Source organism: Scyliorhinus canicula, chromosome 2 (genome assembly GCF_902713615.1).
Source record: "Scyliorhinus canicula chromosome 2, sScyCan1.1, whole genome shotgun sequence".
Classification (NCBI taxonomy): Eukaryota; Metazoa; Chordata; class Chondrichthyes; order Carcharhiniformes; family Scyliorhinidae; genus Scyliorhinus; species Scyliorhinus canicula.
The window spans coordinates 15717912-15731746 of record NC_052147.1 but is presented as its reverse complement, the minus strand read 5'-3'; the positions used below and the strand labels follow the sequence as shown (position 1 = coordinate 15731746).

Here is a 13835-nt window from a genome sequence, read left to right as displayed (position 1 = left end):
AAGAGCGACCCAGCATTGGGGGGGGGGGAGAAGAGCGACTCGGCATTGGGGTGGGGGGGGGGAGAAGAGCGACCCGGCATGGGGTGGGTGGGGGTGGGGGGGAGAAGAGCGACCCGGCATTGGGGGGGGGGGGGAGAAGAGCGACCCGGCATTGGGGGGGGGGTTAGATGAGCGACCCGGCATTGGGGGGGGGGGGGGGGGGAGAAGAGCGACCCGGCATTGGGGGGGGGGAGAGAAGAGCGACCCGGCATTGGGGGGGGGAGAAGGGAGAGACCCGGCGTTTGGGAGGGGGGAGAGGAGAAAGACCCGGTGTTTGTTGGGGGGGGGGGGGTTGCGGAGTTGAGAGGGGGAGAGGGAGAGAGGGAGGGAGGGAGGGAGGGAGGGGGGAGAGGGAGGGGGGAGAGGGAGGGAGGGGGGGAGGGGGAGGGAGGGAGGGGGGGAGAGGGAGGGAGGGAGGGGGAGAGCCGGAGAGAGGGAGGGAGAGAGGGAAGGAGGGAGAGAGGGGAGGGAGAGAGGGGAGGGAGGGAGGGGAGGGAGGGAGGGATGGATTGCGGCGTGGAGAGGAGAGGAGAGGGGGGTTACGGCGTTGAGTTGAGAGGGGGGAGGGGGTTGCGGCGTTGAGTTGAGAGGAGAGGAGAGGGTGGTACCTGCGTTGAGGGGGGGGGCACCCTGCGTTGGGGGGGGCACCCTGCGTTGGGGGGGGGAACCCTGCGTTGAGGGGGGGAACCCTGCATTGAGAGGGTGGGGGGTTGCGGCGTTGAGAGGGGGGCAGGGGCGGTGGGGAGGGGGGCAGGGGCGGTGGGGAGGGGGGTAGGGGTGGTGAGGGGGGGTGGTTGGGGTAGGGGGCAACGGCGTGCAGAGGGGGGGCGACGGTGCGTCGGCCCCGGCCATCCGTCGCCACCCCCCTCTCTGCACGCCGCTGCCCCCAAACCTCCCCCCACCACCCCCACCCCCTCCAACGCCTCTACCCCCCTCCCAACGCCGCAACCCCCCGCACTCGCCCCCCCCGCACTCGCCCCCCCCCCACGCACTCGCCCTCCCCCCCAGTCTTTGACAGTAATAAAGATTATTATTATTAACTCCACTGTTATAATTCGCTGCGGGGACCTGGAAAGCTTAGAAAAAGTTGCATTCCTGGGATGGAGTGAACCCCCTCCACCGCTAAACTTTACTTCCGCATGCCAGAGAAAGCTCAACTGCTGGGAGAGACAAGAGGAGTTGGACCGGCACTCTCCTGTCACACCCTGGACTGTTGAGGTGTCAACTGTTCCTCTAACTTTTTGTTAGTGATGTTTTCCTGATTTTTAATCATGGCATGCACTTTCTATGTTTGAAGAAACAACAAACTAATGTGTAAAAAAAGAAAATCAAACAGACAAATACAGGTTGGTAGGTCTTGTTGAGACTCTAGGGGAACAGCTAGAATAGCTTGGGCAGCACGGTAGCACAAGTGGATAGCTCTGTGGCTTCACAGCACCAGGGTCCCAGGTTCGATTCCCCGCTGGGTCACTGTCTGTGCGGAGTCTGCACGTGCTCCCCGTGTCTACGTGGGTTTCCGTCGGGTGCTCTGGTATCCTCCAACAGTCCAAAAACGTGCAGGTTAGGTGGATTGGCCATGATAAATTGCCCTTAGTGACCAAAAAGGTTAGGAGGGGTTACTGGGTTATGGGAATTGGGTGGAAGTGAGGGCTTAAATGGGTCGGTGGAGACTCAATGGGCCCAATGGCCTCCTTCTGCACTGTATGTTCTAAGTCTAAGTAAAATGTGAAACAAATAGTTTTCTCTCTCTGAAATCCACAACTGTTGGGTCAGGGAGGCCATTTCTGAAATGTAACCCACGGTCCTCTCAATATCTTCAAAGATCTGGATAATTTGCCCACAATTACATAAGGGACATTGTTTAAGAATACAGTAGTCAGTCTGGACCCTGGGATTGGCCCCTGCTGGACACAGTGTACTGTTCATGGTGAGGGCCATAGCCAACACATTGTTCCTCAGTTTGTTCCACAGTCTCTCCTCTGGCTCTTGGGTGTCTGCAATTATCCCTCAGGAATGGCTGTTCTACTGTAAACCCTGATTGAGAGTGCTTAACTGTAGAGACGTCATGAAGAAATTCAACACCATTCCGGATGATAACTCCCAGCACTGGCAGTTGTTAAGAGCAAAAGGTTTTGACAAAGGGTCATCTGGACTCGAAACGTTAGCTCTTTTCTCTCCCTACAGATGCTGCCAGACCCGCTGAGATTTTCCAGCCTTTTCTCTTTGGTTTCAGATTCCAGCATCCGCAGCAATTGGCTTTTATTTGTCCAGAGCAAGGGGTCATTTTGGTCACAATGTGTTGCATTTAAATTAAATGTTACAAAAATAAAAGCTGCCTCTATTTAAGAACCTCGCTCCACATCTCGCCGTTAATCTTTAGCTTCTTTTTCCAGGGTCCTCTCGTGCCCGGCGACGATTTCCTCCACAGCCGTATGATCGTCCAAGGTGGTAAGGTCACCGAGCTCATCGATTTTATTCTCCACAATCTTCCTCAGCACGCGACGCATTATCTTTCCGGAGCGGGTCTTGGGGAGTCTTTTCACAATCTGAAATGCAGGAAAGATTTGGGTTCAGTGTTTCCGAGTGCGTTTGTGTGGACATCACTGAGGAAGTGTGAGAACAGTGAGATCACGGCTACATCACTGGACAAGCAATCCTGAGGCCTAGGCTACATCACTGGACAAGCAATCCTGAGGTCTAGGCTACATCACTGGACAAGCAATCCTGAGGTCTAGGCTACATCACTGGACAAGCAATCCTGAGGTCTAGGCTACATCACTGGACAAGCAATCCTGAGGTCTAGGCTACATCACTGGACAAGCAATCCTGAGGTCTAGGCTACATCACTGGACAAGCAATCCTGAGGTCTAGGCTACATCACTGGACAAGCAATCCTGAGGTCTAGGCTACATCACTGGACAAGCAATCCTGAGGACGTACTTGGGGCAATTTTCCACCATGCTGGGTAGATGCCAGTGTTGTAGCTGTACTGGAGCAGCTTGGCCAGGGACATGGCTAGTTCTGGAGGACATGTCTTCAGTACTATTGCTGGAACGTGTCAAGGCCCCAAGCCTTTATAGTATCCCGTACTCTTAGCCATATCAGGTGGAGTGAATCAAATTGATGAAACACTGGCACCTGTGATGCTGGGGAGCTCAAGAGGAGGGTAAAATGAAGCATCCACTCAGCCCTTTTGGCTGGAGGTGGTTGCAAATGCTTCAGCCTTGCCTTTTACACTCATTTGCTGGGGTCTGCCATCATTGCAGGGGGTGAGGAGTCTTAAGCTACACAATATATTTGCTCACTGAAGTACTGGAGAGGTTTCTAATGGTCCTCTTAATCTGTGTGCTATGAAGTGCATGTGACTGACCAAAGGCAATTAATTGGTCATCTACTTTTTCATCCATCCTGGTGCACTATCCTTTTAAAGCATGTCTTCCATTCCTGTGATATGTCTTGGATTGAAAGTTTCACCTGTGGGGAACAGAGACACTATCTAGGCCATGATACTCTGAGGTAACTGGATAATCAATGCATGACCTCTCCAGGCTGCTGAGCTCCAGGTGTCATGGACATTCCATGGGTGTTCTTCATGGACAGTCCCCATGCATGTAATCATGGAGAGTGTGAATTAGGAACATTGTTGGGTGGGTATCTCTCTGGAGCCAGCCTCAATCCTGTCCATTTCCTTCAGTGGCCACAGGGAAATTTGGATACACACCAGACGAGCTCACTACCTGGATATGATCAGGAGCCGCATATTTGGCAATCTTCTGAGAGACAATGTCTTTGAGTTCCTTATTGATGGTGTCCTCCGCAATGCCGATTCCATCCTTTAAAACAATGAAGACGTAGGACCCTGAGAAAATAAGCAAGAGTATTTGGTTATTTGCTTGGACTCCATGGCACGGATTTCTGAAATAGGCAGACAGATTGAAAAACGATACTGGATCAGGACTCCTGATTGAGACAGGAGTGTCAGGATATTGGGTTTGTGAGAGGGGAGAGATAGCTGGGGGAGGACGTTCAGAGTTTTTCTCATTCCAACACTACTTCTCCCCTCTTCTGAAGGCAATGACTTCAGTCCCAGGTCGCGTGTGAACTTCGAAAGGGAGAACACCCGTGGCAGCTACTCGTCCTATTTTGTGTTTCTCAAAAGAAGCCAAAATGATGCTCTTGCCTTCCCCCTTGAACTCATGGGCACATCCGATTGCCGCAGATTCCGCCACAGCCCGATGTTGATTCTGAAAGTTCAGAGAAATATGGGGTCAGTGGTTTAATTTGGTCGTCGGATTAAACATTCTCGATTTAGGGCGGCTCAAGGCCTGGACATAACAAGCACCTTCTAGGATGAATAAATGTAGTCATCCCGGAACGGGTGCCGGCGCCTCAGTTCAATTTAAAAATTAAGCCTTTATTTATTTCAGGCAGCCACCGGGACAGACCAGCTACAAAAAGGCCCCAACTAAGGTGGCAATGGCCAGAAAGTCACTTGTGGCACAGGCCTCTGCCCTGCTGAATTGGTTACCAATGTGTCCAGTCTAGGCGCATAAAATGGCCCCACTGACGTTAAACTCAGGCCTCTCTATTGGGGAAAAGAGAAGAGAGCTCCCCCCCCACACTCCAAACACTGGTGAAAATGTGCCATTGGGCGGCACGGTGGCGCAGTGAGTTGGCGCTGCGGCTTCACGGCACCGAGGTCCCAGGTTCGGTCCCGGCTCGGGGTCACTGTCCGTGTGGAGTTTGCCCATTGTCCCCGTGTTTGTGTGGGTTTCGCCCCCACAGCCCAAAGATGTGCAGGGTAGGTGGATTTACCACGCTGAGTTGCCTCTTAATTGGAAAAAATAAATTGGGTATTCTAAATTTGTTCAAAAAATATTTAAAAAAATAAAAAAAAATAAAAAAAAAAAGAAAATGTGCCATTGCCTCACACTGGAATCTGGACTGTATGAGTTCAAGTCCCACCAGGCCCAGTTCGAAAGTTTGGATTTTATAAAATAATTAAAGGTCGAAAGTAAAGGACTGTTTCTTCAAAACAATCGTGGGGCATGGGCGTCACTGGATAGACCAGCATTTATTGCCCATCCCTAATTGCCCTCAGGAAGGTGATGGTAAGTCGCCTTCGTGAACCGGCCGCAGGCTGTGGGCCGTGAGTGCACCCACAATGCTGTTAAGGAGGGAAAAGGAGAGTCCACCATTGTCCTTCAGGAAAACGGTTGACTTTACCCTGGCTGACATGTGATTAAGAGTCCGTCACCATCAATGGGCCATCACAATGTCCCTCTGGAATGGCCGAGGAGCAGGAATCAGATAGGTTCACCGCCACCACACAGGGCACCTAGAGACGGGCCGTAAATGCTGGCCTGGAGGGTGCCCATATCCGGAGATTTTAAAAATATACACAGCAGTAGTAAGCATTAGCCCTCTATCTTGTTTCACTTACCACAGCCCCTTCGATCTCTGCTGTGCCCAGCCTGTGACCACTGATGTTGATGACATCATCCAGCCTGCCTGTGATCTGATAATATCCCTCCCCCGACCGGTAAGCTCCATCTCCTGTGAAGAAATGGTCTGCAAGGAACAGAGAGGGGGGTGGGAAAACGCTTCAGAAATCCTTCATGTTTTCAAATAATATTTCAAAACTTGTGTCTTCTTATTTCTCATCTCCCCTCCACTTAAGATGTGGAGATGCCGGCGTTGGACAGGGGTGAGCACAGCAAGAAGTCTTACAACACCAGGTTAAAGTCCCAACAGGTTTGTTTGGAATCACGAGCTTTCGGAGCACTGCTCTGATACCACTCACTTGAGGAAGGAGCAGTGCTCCGAAAGCTAGTGTTTGAAACAAACCTGTTGGACTTTAACCTGGTGTTGTCAGACGTCTTACTGTGCCCCTCTTCTAAGGCACTGCTTCATGCTGGGGTTTGAATCTCTCCCCCCCCCCCCCCCCCCCACCTCCCGGTTTCCAGCTGCCCTCCGAATACCTCAACCCAATCCCATGACTAGAAGGACTGACAATGCTAAGAACTTCAACTGAGGTCAGGAAAAGCATGTTTCCTCACACTTGTTTTCAAATCTCTCCATGACCTCGCCCTTTCACTGAGGCAAGTGGTATTGTCACTGGACTTGTTTTTTTTAAATTTAGAGTACCCAATTCATTTTTTCCAATTAAGGGGCAGTTTAGCGTGGCCAATCCACCTAGCCTGCACATCTTTGGGTTGTGGGGGCGAAACCCACCCAGACACGGGGAGAATGTGCAAACTCCACACGGACAGTGACCCAGGGCCGGGATCGAACCTGGGACCTCGGCGCCGTGAGTCAACAATGCTAACCACTGCGCCACCGTGCTGCCGTTCACTGGACGTGTTAACTAGCGACCCAGACTAAAGCTCTGGGGACCCAGGTTCAAATCCCACCACTACAAATGGTGAATTTTGAATTTAATTTTTAAAAATCTGGAATTAAAAGTCTAATGATGACCATGAAACCAGTGTCATCATAACCTGTCTGGTTCGCTAATGTCCTTTAGGAAAGGAAATCTGCGGTTCTTAGCCGAACTGGCCTCCATGTGACTCCAGACCCACAGCAATGTGGTGACTCAATTACCCCTTCAAGGGCAATTAGGGATGGGCAATAAATGCTGGCACACGACACCCAGGTCCCATGAACAAATTTTTAAAATAACATCTGACCTGAGGCATAAATGGGGGGAGGAGTTGGGAGGGGAGATTGGGGAAGGCCTGTGGGCGGACGAGCAGAGCAGGGTGAATGGAACTGCAACATATGCCAGGCTCAGCCTGATTCAATTTAAGGTCGTCCACCGGGCCCACATAACAAGTGTCCCGGATGAGCAGATTCTTCGGCGTAGAGGACAGGTGTGTAAAGTGTCTGAGAGGACCGGCAGACCATGTGGGTCCATGTGGACATTGAGAGCCTTTTTCCTCGGATGGTGATGTCCAGCACAAGGGGACATAGCTTTAAATTGAGGGGAGGTAGATATAGGACAGATGTCAGAGGTAGGTTCTTTACTCAGAGAGTAGTAAGGGCGTGGAATGCCCTGCCTGCAACAGTAGTGGACTCGCCAACACTAAACGCATTCAAATGGTCATTGGATAGGCATATGGACGAAAAGGGAATAGTGTAGAGGGACTTTAGAAGGGTATCACAGGACGGTGCAACATCGTGGGCCGAAGGGCCTGTACTGCGCTGTAATGTTCTATGTCCACATGATTTGGGCGTGTCCAAAACTTAGGAGATACTGGCAGGGGTTCGAGGACGTCATATCTAAAGTATTGAACATGAGGATGGCAATGGGTCCGGAGGTGGCGATTTTTGGGGTTTCAGTGGCCCTGGAAATCCAGGGGGAGAAAGAAGCCGACGTCTTGGCCTTTGCTTCCCTGGTAGCCCAGAGACGGATACTCCTCGCCTGGAGGGACTCAAAGCCCCCGAAGTCGGAAACCTGCCTGTCAGACATGGCGAGTTCCCTGGGCCTAGAGAAAATCAAGTTCGCCTTGAGAGGGTCGCCTCTCTAACGGCCCTTAGTGGCAACCGTCATCAGCGGGTGGGGGGTAGGGGAATGTAGTATAGGGGGTCATTTAGGCAGATCTGGGTGGGGCGGGCTACGGCAATTGCACTATGTACTTTGTTTACTGTACTGCCCTTTTGTTTTCTCGTTCTGTAATTTTACTGTTTACAAAGCCGAAAAATACCTCATTAAAATTGTTTATTTTAAAAAAAACTCCCTCGCAAATGATTCTTTTTCTGTTATACATCCAACTCTAGTTTGTAGGTTAATATTCAATCTGTTCTTACCATTTTTTCGATGTGTGTTCCAGACCATACCAACTCACTGCATAAACAAATCCCTCTTCATCTCCTTCCCCATCGCATGTTTTTTTGTCAATTATCTGAAATCTGCCTCTGATGACAAGATTCCCCTTATTTACTCTATCAAAACCATTCATAATCCTGAACGCCTCTATTAAATCTCCCCTTGCCTGTCTCTGCTTTAGGGAAAACAACCAAGTTTCCCCAGTTTCATCACATCACTGAAGTCCCTCATTCCTGGAACCATTCTAAATCAGGCTTGCCATCAGTACAACATATCCACTTACTGGGGTACGGTTTAAAATACGTGTTCACAAATCTCTCATGGTCATTGTAGATAGTTCGAGCCATCCCAGGCCAAGGCTTTGCGATGCAGAGGGACCCAGTGACTTTGTTCCCTTCTAGTCTCCTACCCTGGAACAGACACAGAGCAAGAGTCAATGCAATTCTGAAATCAAACCTAAGGCCCTGAATTAAAGTGACGGAGGTCGTGTGGCACAGTCGGTAGCACCCCTGCCTCTGAGTCAGAAGCCCCGGGTTCAAGTCCCACCCCAGGACCGTGATGGCCAAGGAAGGTGCGTTTATAACGCGGTCAAACAGGTTGAAGCCGTAAGACCCTGGTGACTCATTAGTGATCTGTTCCGGGAAGAACTCACTATGGAAACAGATGCCTTAATGCACTGCTCGATGCGAGAAGAGAATCAGAATGGAAATTAAAACAGAGAGGGGCCGCAGAGTTAGCAGGTCTGAAAACTCTTCCTTGTCAACAATAGGGAAATATTACCACAGTTGTTTCACAGCTCCAGGGTCCCAGGTTCGATTCCCGGCTTGGGTCACTGTCTGTGCAGAGTCTGTACGTTCTCCCCGTGTCTGCATGGGTGCTCCGGTTTCCTCCCACAATCCAAAGGTGTGAAGGTTAAGTGGATTGGCCATGATAAAATGCCCTTAGTGTCCAAAGGCTAGGTGGAGTTACTGGGTTGAAGGGAAAGGGTGGAGGTGTGGGCTTAAGTAGGGTGCTCTTTCCAAGAGCCGGTGCAGACACGATGGGCTGAATGGCCTCCTTCTGCACTGTAAATTCTATGATCTAGATGAGCGTACGAGAGAATAGGGAATAGAAAGACTGCTGAGATGAGGCAGATGGAATGAGAACAACTTTATGAGGTTTAAACACCAGCACAAACTGGTTGGGCCGGATGGCCTGTTTCTAAGCTGTATATTGGAGACAGTTTTCGGGAAGCATCAGGCTCTTATGCACTGGACCACGGTGGAGATGATGACTCATTGTTTACTGACTGATGGAAAAATTGGATTCTCAAGGATAAATCACACGCAATGAGCCTTTTCCCACACCCTACCCTCCCCTTGCTGGAAGGGAAAGCAGGAGAGTATTTAGACATTGTGTATCCCGCTCATTCCTACAGAATCCTGGCCAGATGTGAACATGTTACATTCCCAGCTCAAAGGATAAAAGTCCGTCTCCAATTCAGACAATCCCACATCCACAGGCAGGAAGGTGGATGAGGTGATATAAAAGGAAAATGTCAACATCTAGTATTCTAGTTACCTGTTCGTCCATGAGTACGGGTTCTATTCCAAAGAAGGGCCTCATCGCCATGGCAGGGACAATCTTTGCATCGTTGCCTGCAGGGCGAGGCGCGATGCAGATTCCCCCAGTCTCTGAAAAACAACACAAACATTCCTCGTCAGGAAATAGGTAGAGAGAGTGGCATTGCGAGCAGAGCAAGTGGGAGGGCAAGTTGTCTGCGATACCCTGAAAAGATAAGAACCTTCGATACACACACATCATATCAGAACACGCTTCCGACAGCCTTAGCTCTGGTTGCAAAGACATTTTTCGCGCTATTATTTTTTTTTTCTTTCTTATAAATTTAGAGTACCCAATTCATTTTTTCCAATTAAGGGACAATTTAGCGTGGCCAATCCACCTAGCCTGCACCTCTTTGGGTTGTGGGGGCGAAACCCACGCAAACACGGCGAGAATGTGAAAACTCCACACGGACAGTGACCCAAGGCCGGGATCGAACCTGGGACCTCGGCGCCGTGAGGCAGTAGGGCTAACCCACTGTGCCACCGTGCTGCCCTTTTCGCGCTATCATTAAGAACTCTTCCTCCACAACACTCATTTTGTTAAAGGGTTTGTGGATACCGGCAGTTCCTCGCTCTAATAGACCAATCGCTTTAGTCCAGCAGCCTCAGAATTCTCACCTACAAGAGTGCAGATGGCTCAACTGTTGGAGTTGCCATCGTTTGGATGAGATATTAAGCCAAGGCCTTGGGCGGGATTCTCTGTTCGTCCATGGCAGTGGGATTCTCCGTCCGGTCACGGCAGCCGGATATTCTCCAGTCCCGCTGGAGTGAACGGGAGATTTGGCTGAGCACCAAATTCCCCACCCTCGCTGGCAGCGGTAGTGGGGTGGACTAGCAACGGATAATCCCGGCCCTTATCTATTCGCTCAGGAAGACATCCCAGGGTAGATGCTACTTTGAAGTAGGGCAGCGGAGCAAATGGACTGGCCCAAAACACTAAATATTGCCCACAGAAATACACAATGCACAGAAGAAGGCCCAGTCAATTCAGCCCATTGTGGCTGTGTTGGCCACAAAAGAGTTTCCCAACCTCGTCCCACTTCTCATCTCTTGCCTGTATGTTATGTCACCTCAACGGCATCACCAAGTGTTTTCTAAATGCAATGAGAGCTTGTGCCTCTACCACCCTTCCAGGCAGTGAGTTCCAGAGCCCAACCACCATCTTGGTGAAAAATCAATCTTCAGCTGGGCAGCACGGTAGCATGGTGGTTAGCATAAATGCTTCACAGCTCCAGGGTCCCAGGTTCGATTCCCGGCTGGGTCACTGTCTGTGCGGAGTCTGCACGTCCTCCCCGTGTGTGCGTGGGTTTCTTCCGGGTGCTCCGGTTTCCTCCCACAGTCCAAAGATGTGCGGGTTAGGTGGATTGGCCATGCTAAATTGCCGTAGTGTCCTAATAAAGTAAGGTTAAGGGGGGGTTATTGGGTTACGGGTATAGGGTGGTTACGTGGGTTTGAGTAGGGTGATCATGGCTCGGCACAACATCGAGGGCCGAAGGGCCTGTTCTGTGCTGTACTGTTCTAAAAAAAAAAAAGCTCCCCTCGAATCTTCTTATTAATTACTCTAAATCTATATTTCCTAGTTATTGACCTCTTTGCCAATATTATTCCTTCCCATCCACTCTATCTGGGCTCTTCCTTCGACAATATGCCTCAATTAAATCTCCTCTAACCCTGCTCCTTTCCAAAGAAAGCCATCCAATCTTTGATCAAAATCGCATACTGGACACCACCAGATGAGATCTAACTTGTATTTTAACAGTTTTGGCGCCATGACTCTCCCTGCTCTTACACTCAGCCAATGAAGCAAAGAACCCGGTCAACCTTCTTAATCACCTTATCTAACTGAACTATGACCTTCAGTGATTTGTGGGCACGCGCTCCAACATTCCTCTGCACCTCTACACTTCTCGGAATCCTTCTACTTATTGTTTATTCCCTTGTCTGTCCTCCCCAAAGGTATCACCTCACACATCTGAGGATTTAATTCCGTTTGCCACTTTTCCACCCACTCCATTGATACCTTCCTGCCGTGGCAGCTTTCTTCCTCACTCTCACCCACACGGTTAGTTTTTATTTGTGCTACAAAATTCACAAACCTGCTCCCCCCCCCCCGGGCGTGCGCGCCATGACCACCACCACCACCACTACCATTTAGGACCAGCAATGAACCCAGGGCCTCTTTGAGTCATAGCATCTCAGAGTGGTATCGCAGAGAGGATAGCTAATCAAATCAGTTCCACGCCTCTTCTCCTTCCCCATTATCCCATGATGCTTTTTCTTTCCAGCACATGTCCAATTCTCTTTTGAAAGTGACTACTGAATTTTTGTTTCAGGCAGTGAATTCGGCATCACGTCCCATCCTGTCCTGCTGGGTAGCCACACCTAGGAGGCGATCTACTGTGTATGTCGATGACGTTCCCTTGGCCAACCATGGGGCTTAAATTGTGCAAGGTCCCAGAGTCTTCACAGGCGGCTGGCTGTTTGACACCTCGCTGATCTCTGCCTTCTGAGCCATTGTCCAGCGAAAGTGTTAGGATCCTTATCCACCGTCCCCAGTCTTTTTACGCATTAGAAGGGGTGACATCCTCATGCCACACCACCCACAGCTGATGGGCACCTTTACACGGCTACCAAGTCACCAACCTGGAGTATGGCCATCGATGTGCACACCAGCTATTTGGAGTGGTAAGTGAGTTGTGGGACACCGGTTCCCCCTACCCACACCCCTTTTTTTAAATTTAGAGTACCCAATTCATTTCTTCCAATTAAGGGGTAATTTAGCTTGGCCAATCCACCCAACCAGCACATCCTTGGACTGTGGGAGGAAACTTAAGTACCCGGAGGAAACTCACGCAAGCACAGGGAGAACGTGCAAACTCCTCACAGTTACCCAAGGCTGGAATTGAACCCGGGTCCCAGGCGCTGTGAGGCAGCAGTGCTAACCACTGTGTCACAGTGCCACCATGTTTGCTGTGGTATTTCGAGTACTGATCTAAATGCTTCTTAAATGTTGTGAGGGTTCCCACCTCTACCAGCCTCCAAAAGAGCACCCTAGCTAGGCCCACACCCCCACGCTATCCACACCCAACCTACACATCTTTGGACACTAGGGAGCAATTTATCATGGCCAATCCGCCTACCCTGCACTTCTTTGGACTGTGCAAGAAAACCGGAGCACCTGGAGAAAACCCATGGATACACGGGGACAAAAAATGCAAAGTCCACACAGTCACCCAAGGTTGGAATTGAAGGCCTGGTGCTGTGAGACAGCAATGCTAACCCCTGTGCCCCCCCCCCCCCCGAGGAGTCTGGTAGACGGCCTACCAGCCAGATCCCGCCATCATGGACCATGTCCATTTCACGCCGGCGGGACTGGCCGAAAATGGGCGGCCATCGGGGCCCGGGGAATTGCCGAGGGGGAGGGGGGCGCTGCCAACGGCACCCTACCGGCGCGGCATGAACCCCGCCCCCGCCCGAAAACCAGCGCCGGAGAAATCAGCAGCCGATCCGGCGGGGGGGGGGTCGGAGAATCCCGCCCAATGTTAACAACCCTCCAGCAATGTCCCGGAGGCAGGGCCGGCTCAAGGTACCGGCAAATCGGGCAGTCGCCCGGGGCGCCATGTGCTAGAGGGGCGCCATTCAGTGGCTGAAAGGTTGTAAGATTCTAAGGACGATCTGCACATTTGCAACATGTTGCCTCCGCTTGATGGCAGCTACACATGCTCAGTAGCTGCCCACGCACAGCCCGGAGTCACGTGGGGTTCTCATTCAGCCCCGGCCCCGCCCCCTGTGCGGCCGCCATGTTGATTGGCCTTGGCCGCCTGCCGGTCTGATTCAGCCACTGGCGGCTGCTCAGTGTCTGTGTGAGGCAGTGGCTGCACGGAGGGTCCTCGGCGGGAGGAGGGCCGCCGAGGGGAGCAGGAAAAGGCTATCCGCAGCGGGGAAAGGTGATGGAGCGCAGTGCTGGAGGCCTTTAAAATTGGCACTTGTAAGGGCGCCGAAGTTCAGCTTGCCCGGGGCGCCAGCAACCCTAGGGCCGCTGCTGCCCAGAGGATTTAGATATTAAGCTCCAGATCAAACCTACAAATAACTGGGACCATCCGGTCATTTAAATTGTGATTCATCTTATTTTCTTTGAGCGCTTTAACTCAGTAGTTAAAAGAAAAGAATGGCGGGGCAACACAGTGGCTAGCACTGCCGCGTATGACCTTGAGGTCCCAGGTTCGATCCCGTCCCGAGTCACTGTCCGTGAGGAGTTTGCACACTCTCCCCATGTGGGTTTCACCCCCACAGCCCAAAGATGTGCAGGGTAGGTGGTTTGGCCACGCTACGTTGCCCCTTAATTGGAAAAAAATAAGTGGGTA

At 51.2% G+C, this 13835-nt stretch overlaps 1 protein-coding gene across 2 annotated transcripts in view; it reads right to left on the bottom strand.

The window, feature by feature from the left end:
• Positions 1-2296: 2296 nt before the first annotated feature.
• The window catches only part of LOC119951027 (acetyl-coenzyme A synthetase 2-like, mitochondrial), a 64750-nt gene continuing 53211 nt past the window's right edge, over positions 2297-13835 (bottom strand). For both annotated transcript variants that reach the window (XM_038774063.1, XM_038774071.1), the window contains 6 exons: positions 9428-9540; positions 8151-8277; positions 5483-5610; positions 4220-4283; positions 3777-3898; positions 2297-2585 (listed from right to left, as the gene is read on the bottom strand). In XM_038774063.1, the coding sequence (XP_038629991.1) occupies positions 2409-2585; positions 3777-3898; positions 4220-4283; positions 5483-5610; positions 8151-8277; positions 9428-9540 (731 nt within the window). In that variant the 3' untranslated portion in view covers positions 2297-2408. The remainder of the gene's footprint in view (positions 2586-3776; positions 3899-4219; positions 4284-5482; positions 5611-8150; positions 8278-9427; positions 9541-13835) is intronic.